Source organism: Esox lucius, chromosome 12 (assembly GCF_011004845.1).
Source record: "Esox lucius isolate fEsoLuc1 chromosome 12, fEsoLuc1.pri, whole genome shotgun sequence".
NCBI lineage: Eukaryota > Metazoa > Chordata > Actinopteri > Esociformes > Esocidae > Esox > Esox lucius.
This window is the reverse complement of record NC_047580.1, coordinates 8,605,185-8,613,362: the sequence shown is the minus strand read 5'-3', so window position 1 is coordinate 8,613,362 and position 8,178 is coordinate 8,605,185. Positions and strand designations below refer to the sequence as shown.

Genomic DNA, 8,178 nt, shown 5'->3' with positions numbered 1-8,178 from the left:
ATTGGGAGTCTGTTATCGTTTTTGTGGTTATGTTTTCTAGTATTTCTATTGGGAGTCTGTTATCGTTTTTGTGGTTATGTTTTCTAGTATTTCTACTGGGAGTCTGTTATCGTTTTTGTGGTTATGTTTTCTAGTATTTCTATTGGGAGTCTGTTATCGTTTTTGTGGTTATGTTTTCTAGTATTTCTATTGGGAGTGTTTCACCGTTTTTGTGGTTATGTTTTCTAGTATTTCTATTGGGAGTCTGTTATCGTTTTTGTGGTTATGTTTTCTAGTATTTCTATTGGGAGTGTTTCACCGTTTTTGTGGTTATGTTTTCTAGTATTTCTATTGGGAGTCTGTTATCGTTTTTGTGGTTATGTTTTCTAGTATTTCTATTGGGAGTGTTTCACCGTTTTTGTGGTTATGTTTTCTAGTATTTCTATTGGGAGTCTGTTATCGTTTTTGTGGTTATGTTTTCTAGTATTTCTATTGGGAGTGTTTCACCGTTTTTGTGGTTATGTTTTCTAGTATTTCTATTGGGAGTCTGTTATCGTTTTTGTGGTTATGTTTTCTAGTATTTCTATTGGGAGTCTGTTATCGTTTTTGTGGTTATGTTTTCTAGTATTTCTATTGGGAGTGTTTCACCGTTTTTGTGGTTATGTTTTCTAGTATTTCTATTGGGAGTCTGTTATCGTTTTTGTGGTAATGTTTTCTAGTATTTCTTTTGGGAGTGTTTCACCGTTTTTGTGGTAATGTTATTGGGGGGAGTATGTGTATCAGGGGTGTGTAATTGTATTAGTGGTTGTTTTGCACTTCCAACGTATTATTGGTTAGGTTAAATGGTCTTATTTCTGAAACTTTGCTAAAAGGCTTTGTGTATATTGTTTATAGAAGTTTTAGTAGGTTAGCATTTGTGAAAAACTAAATAGACTGGTTGTTTGCTAGCGTATAGTGTCTGAGGATCGTAGGTGGGCTAAAAAGCTGCATACTGTCACCAATAGCAAGACAAAGGGACTTAATTAAAAAATAAATGCAAATCTAACCATCACCTTAAAGCTGCATTTCATCATAGCAGAACTACATAATGTATCAATTACTAATGTTACATTTGTTTCATAAAATAAATCTGGATCTCAACACACTCTTTAGAATTTTGCGGTAGAATCTACGCTGTATTGGTCTGTTTTTACAAGGTGCAGGTTTTCACTCTCACCTTGTATTTAATTAATTAGGTCACTAATTGGTTAGTTTCTACCCTCACCTGGTTGTTTAGGTCTGAACTGGGAACCAATTTCAAGGAAAAACCAAAAACCTACAGACACTCAGACCTCCATGGACCCGGTTTGACACCCGTGCCCTAACCCCTGGGCCTCTAAAGGGTGGAGTAATAAAGTCACTGCCTCACAGTGACCTGCATCACTGTGAGACCAGGGTTTGGGACCACAAGCAGACAAGCCCAATATTTATGCTAAGGGTGGAGCAATTGGCCAGCACCTGCCAGGTTTGGATGTGGATGTGTTTGAACGTCTACCTTGAATGGTTGTGCCATCTACCTTGCATGACTCAGTGGGCATCTGGAACCTTCTAACACTAGTAATGTCAATGCAGATATAAAAAACAAAAGGTGGAACATTTTAATAGCAGGACATAGATGTTTATTTCCATTTTACATAACATCCTAAATATTACAATATTAACACTAGTCGTGCCTACAGAGCTTACACACACACACTTTCTTACAAATACACCCGCAGTTTCTTACACACACACACGCACAAGTTTATACAGCTACCTTCACGGGGACCAGAAAATTGAAATTGCATGCTCCCTTGCCCTAATCTTAACCCTAACCTAACCCTGACCTTAACCTCAATAAAGTAACATTTAGGCCTAAACTTTACCTAGATGTAATGCCTAACCTTAACCCTAAACTTAACCAACAACGCCTGGACCTTAAAGAAACCCCAATTCTAACTATAAAATAAATTGTAAGTTCGACCCTAGACCTAAACCCTGAGCTGGAAATTGACTTTTGCCTCACAGGGACCGGCAAAAGGTCCCAATGAATAATTTTTTGGTTTTACTATACTCATTGGGACATTTGGTCCCCATGAGTTTAGTAAGAGACACACACACACACACACACACACACACACACACACACACACACACACACACACACACACACACACACACACACACACACACACACACACACACACACACACACACACACACACACACACACACACACACACACACACTTTCTATACAACCTAATAACTGGGCACAAATGAGACAATCTAGGGAGACAATCTAAACAAATGTAAAATATTTTACCCAAAATATATTTGTGAGTATTGTTTTATTTTTACATTGTGTGTTTTAGGGGATTCGTTTTTGTGATTGTTTAACTTGGTGGGGAATCCATTAAATATGTTCAGACAGTCCTAAACCATGTTGATGCAGATGGTGCTCAGGGTAAATGCCATAACAACAGACCCACGGCTCGATTCAATCCATAACCCAGATATTCAGCACATAGCACACTTGAAACGAAGGACATTTCCAACTGAGCCAGCATTTCGGTGAATTCAATCGCCTTTCAATTGCCTTTCAATAAAAAAAAATGTATGTACTTTTTAGTTATTTAGAAAAAGTCCACCCAGAGCTACTTACAGGTGCAGTTAGAGCAAATAGACAGACATATTGTTCCTGTAAGTTTCACAGACAATCTGTATGCAAAATTACAAGATGTTAATATACAGAGCAAGTACTATTAATCTGCGATGTTCCCGCATTTATCAAGACAACATTCACATTGAAGCCCAGCTGGAAATGAACTGTACATTTAATTTAATGCACTTTGAGATTTTCCTAAATAAAGAAAAGCGCTCTAGAAATGTAACAAATTATTATTATTATTAAAATCATGTTGTTGGTCTACATGATGTATATACGTACAGAGACTATAGAAACCCCTGCTGTGTAGACAAAGCGGTGAATTGAGGCTGCTGCTTTGGCCGTGGGTCCCCTGATTGACTGGGCCAGGTAACAAATCACGGTTTAAAAGGGTGGTAGATCAGGCAGGTGCTACCTGGCTGCCAGAGATGGAAGAGGCCTGTGTTTTGGAAGAGGCAGTGGATGCGGTGGAGTTCTCCTCCTGAACAAATGGGTTCTTCCCACAACAAACAACGGTCAACATGCAGTTCCTGAACTAGAGAGAGGAGAAGACATGGGAATGTTTTTGACACATATATCCATGTTAATTATCATTTCATATACACACCTTTTTTTTCCTTTTTGTAAAACCCATACATTTTATAACCCAATTGTAAATGTTTCCCTAAATCAAACCACCATTCATCCATAACATTATTCCCACTCGAAATTCTAATTCTCCTAATGCCAATCTGTGACTTTAACCCCAAAAACATAACCTTACACCTAAACCTAACCCTACACATCATCCCAAAGAATAATTATATCCCAAAACCCAATAACCCTTATGCTTTAACTTGAACAAGTCCTAATGCTTATACCAAAAAGTGTCCAAAATCAAAAAATTCAGCCCAGTTAGTTTTTTTCCCTTTAACTTAGTGGAATCCTGACCCCCTGGTGGGGGACCTATTTTTCAGGTTTTACGATCTTTGCAGGAACATCAGGTCCTCACATCTACAAACACAGATGTGAATCACACACTCTGTGCTACCTGTCTGTTGAGTAGAATATAAATGACTGGGTTGTAGAGGGCAGCACTCTTGGCGAAGAATGCCGGGATGGTCATCAGGACCGGGCCGAAGTTGGCACCCTGGTTGACAAAGATGTACCAGGCCACAGTGGCGTAGGGCGTCCAGCACACCAAATATGAGATGACCATGACTATCACCATACGGGTCACTTCCTTCTCTGCCCGTTGGGTGGTCTCTGACCCCTGCTGCAGAGCTGCTGCCTGAACGGACACACGGACACACACACACACACACACAGGTTTAATAAGAAACCTTACTAGTGATATAGGCATGGCTGGTTATAGCTTGTTGGGGGCCCTAAGCAAAATTTGGTTTCGGGCTGCCTTTCCTAGCGGTTGGGGCCCCCTAATGGTCAGGGCCGTAACCGACCGCTTATGTCTCAAGCCTAGAACCGGCCCCGGCTACAGTAGTCCTGCAGGATTTCTGGTACTTAGTGTTGGTGTGAGTGGTCGGACCTCACGGACTGTGCAGAGCAGACGGCCGTAGCAGAAGCTGATGATGATCAGTGGGATGACGAAGTGCAGGGTGAACATGTAGATGACAAAGGAGGAGTTGCCCAGCTCAGGAGTCGGGGTGTAGTAGTCGATGCCACAGGAGCACTGCATGCCCTCTGGGATGTACCTGTCACCACAAACACACTTAAAATAAGTACAATCTCATACATCTACCAGCCATCAGCTCTTACAGGTGAAAGGAAGACTAGTAGGAGATGCAGTACCAGGAGGATTTAGAAAGTGTTAATACTAGTAGGGGAGATGCTGTACCAGGAGGATTTAGAAAGTGTTAATACTAATAGGGGAGATGCTGTACCAGGAGGATTTAGAAAGTGTTAATACTAGTAGGGGAGATGCTGTACCAGGAGGATTTAGAAAGTGTTAATACTAATAGGGGAGATGCTGTACCAGGAGGATTTAGAAAGTGTTAATACTAATAGGGGAGATGCTGTACCAGGAGGATTTAGAAAGTGTTAATACTAGTAGGGGAGATGCTGTACCAGGAGGATTTAGAAAGTGTTAATACTAGTAGGGGAGATGCTGTACCAGGAGGATTTAGAAAGTGTTAATACTAGTAGGGGAGATGCTGTACCAGGAGGATTTAGAAAGTGTTAATACTAGTAGGGGAGATGCTGTACCAGGAGGATTTAGAAAGTGTTAATACTAGTAGGGGAGATGCTGTACCAGGAGGATTTAGAAAGTGTTAATACTAGTAGGGGAGATGCTGTACCAGGAGGATTTAGAAAGTGTTAATACTAGTAGGGGAGATGCTGTACCAGGAGGATTTAGAAAGTGTTAATACTAGTAGGGGAGATGCTGTACCAGGAGGATTTAGAAAGTGTTAATACTAATAGGGGAGATGCTGTACCAGGAGGATTTAGAAAGTGTTAATACTAATAGGGGAGATGCTGTACCAGGAGGATTTAGAAAGTGTTAATACTAGTAGGGGAGATGCTGTACCAGGAGGATTTAGAAAGTGTTAATACTAATAGGGGAGATGCTGTACCAGGAGGATTTAGAAAGTGTTAATACTAGTAGGGGAGATGCTGTACCAGGAGGATTTAGAAAGTGTTAATACTAATAGGGGAGATGCTGTACCAGGAGGATTTAGAAAGTGTTAATACTAATAGGGGAGATGCTGTACCAGGAGGATTTAGAAAGTGTTAATACTAATAGGGGAGATGCTGTACCAGGAGGATTTAGAAAGTGTTAATACTAGTAGGGGAGATCCTGTACCAGGAGGATTTAGAAAGTGTTAATACTAATAGGGGAGATGCTGTACCAGGAGGATTTAGAAAGTGTTAATACTAGTAGGGGAGATGCTGTACCAGGAGGATTTAGAAAGTGTTAATACTAGTAGGGGAGATGCTGTACCAGGAGGATTTAGAAAGTGTTAATACTAGTAGGGGAGATGCTGTACCAGGAGGATTTAGAAAGTGTTAATACTAGTAGGGGAGATGCTGTACCAGGAGGATTTAGAAAGTGTTAATACTAGTAGGGGAGATGCTGTACCAGGAGGATTTAGAAAGTGTTAATACTAGTAGGGGAGATGCTGTACCAGGAGGATTTAGAAAGTGTTAATACTAATAGGGGAGATGCTGTACCAGGAGGATTTAGAAAGTGTTAATACTAGTAGGGGAGATGCTGTACCAGGAGGATTTAGAAAGTGTTAATACTAGTAGGGGAGATGCTGTACCAGGAGGATTTAGAAAGTGTTAATACTAATAGGGGAGATGCTGTACCAGGAGGATTTAGAAAGTGTTAATACTAGTAGGGGAGATGCTGTACCAGGAGGATTTAGAAAGGGACTTACCTAGACCAACCACACAATGGAGGAACAGCGCAGGAGAGTGACATGATCCAGGTGAAGGCCACACCCACGACTGCATGCTTATCATTGAAGCGGAAGTTGGTCATCGGTTTGCACACCACAACATAGCGCTCAATGGCCAGTACCACCAGAGACCAAAGAGCAATCTCACCTGACGGATACACTGCTAGTCAGATATATATATACAGGATAGCTGCTTATGTTTAGTAATGATTTAGCCAGTTAAAGCAATACTCCAACTTGTGTTTGGTAAAATGCTGAGGAAGAGGTCCAGAGAAATGGAAGTAGAAAAGCGAGGCCTGACCATCCAGTACAATGTTTGTCCCTATTTCTATTTTGTGTTTATTTACCAAAACTGGATTAAAATAGTTGGAATCAGCTTTGTATCTGGCTTTAGGAAATATTGGTCACAGGCAGAGAACTGCATAATGTGCGCAGGCTAGCAGAAATCTAGAAGAACACAGGGTATTGTAACCTATTAGAATACTGGCAACAACCCATCTGTGCTGGGATTCATACCTGTGTTATCAGTGTCCATTTGAAATATCCATACTCTACCCAGACATTTCTAACCCTGGACAGTAAAAACCTACCTGTGTGGGGCGACACCATGGGAGTAGGTTTTTATACAGTAACCAGGACCAGTCTGAATTCATTTGACTATGGGGTTAGAACAGCTTATGTTGAGACTCCAAACAATTGTTCTAGGATCACATTACCCCAGCCCAACCCTACCAATTAAGGGAACAAACATACACTGTGCTCACAGCACATTCACCAGAATGTCCACCGCGCCTCCTTCATCTACCCAGGGCAAACGCCAACTCTTACCTCCCATGGTGGCGAAGAACCCTTCGATGTTGCAGCCGGTGACCCCCAGGAAGAAGTACCCCTGCAAGGACGTGGAGAGGGTCACAGTGAAGCCCCCGACCACCATGAAGAGGTCGGCTACAGCCAGGTTCAGCAGGATGTAGTTCAGAGCCGTCCGTAGCTTCTTGTGCTGCACCGTGACATAGAGCGTGAGGAAGTTGACGGGGAAAGCCGTGACGATGAGGAAGAGCATGTAGGCTGCCAGGAGGGAGTACTTCCAGGGTTCGGCCAGGTAGTACTGAGGGTGCTCGAAGGGGCTCCGCACCAGCCCGGTCCTGTTGGACATGGGCACGTAAAAGTTTGGGCCGGCTGTTCCGTTCATGGCGGCAGGTGTCGCGGGCGTGTTTATGCAAGCGGGTTTGCTAGAAGAGTTTGTCGGCGCTATTTCGCAAGGAAAGGAAAGAGAATACAGCCCCGTCTCTCCAAGAGGTGAGAGGACCCCTTTCTGCTTAAAACTGGGCGGATGAACAGATAGAGGGGATGGCCGTCTCGTGGCGATGAGAGGTGATGGTGCTCTGCCCCCCCGAGGCAAGTGCTGCTCCTTTTAAGAGCCTCGCTCTTGGGATTAGGGAGGTGCAGTGACCACGGCATGGAGTCAGCATACACAGATTAAGGTCTCACACACACACCCACCCATCCACACACAGAGTAATGTATGAGGTAAGACATGTAGACAGTGTCCTCAATGACAGGGTTATCCTTTTATGTCTGGTCATCACGTGTATGTGTGTGTGCGTCAAAGTATTTTGATGAATGGAGTGCTACGGGAGAATGACTGAAAGACCAGTTTCCATGGCCTTGTCCTTTAATAGCACGTATGACTCAGGAGAAAAGGTGGGCCCTGGGGTGTCGTCTGAGATTTGCATTATGCTAAATGTCAAGAGGCTAATCTCTCAACGAGAAAAGAAGTGTTCCACAAGGCGTCCAAGGCTGTTCCTGTGGTGGAACACTATTTTTAGGCAGTTCTGCACGCAGTCGACAAGGGTAACTTCACAGGGACATCCAGAAAACCTGTTACAGCCTTTTAGTTGTTGTAATGCACCAGTTTGCTTATGCACCGTGATTTCTCAAACACTGTCGCACGCATCCTCTCCCTCCCTCACACGCACGCACCAACACACATCCCAAAGATTCTGTCAGGCATATTCATTTTAGTATCACGGCGCGTCAGCTCGCAGACAGTAATCCTGTGGAACAGTGTGAGACAGTGAGAAAGCGGGGCGTTGGAGCTGTGAAGCTGTCAGACTTC

The 8,178-nt window shown here is 42.8% G+C and overlaps 1 protein-coding gene across 2 annotated transcripts; it reads right to left on the bottom strand.

Annotated features, from left to right (window-relative positions):
• Positions 1-2,186: 2,186 nt before the first annotated feature.
• LOC105024950 (rhodopsin) lies at positions 2,187-7,585 on the bottom strand. Of its 2 annotated transcripts, none has more exons than XM_010895273.4 (5): positions 6,891-7,585; positions 6,042-6,210; positions 4,190-4,355; positions 3,695-3,934; positions 2,187-3,199 (listed from the first exon to the last, which is right to left on the bottom strand). In XM_010895273.4, the coding sequence occupies exons 1-5, from the start codon at positions 7,249-7,251 to the stop codon at positions 3,065-3,067; spliced, it is 1,071 nt and encodes a 356-aa protein (XP_010893575.3). In that variant the 5' UTR covers positions 7,252-7,585; the 3' UTR covers positions 2,187-3,064. The 2 variants fall into 2 exon arrangements, with proteins under 2 accessions (XP_010893575.3, XP_010893574.3); XM_010895272.4 differs by having other exon boundaries at positions 4,195-4,355.
• Positions 7,586-8,178: the final 593 nt, after the last annotated feature.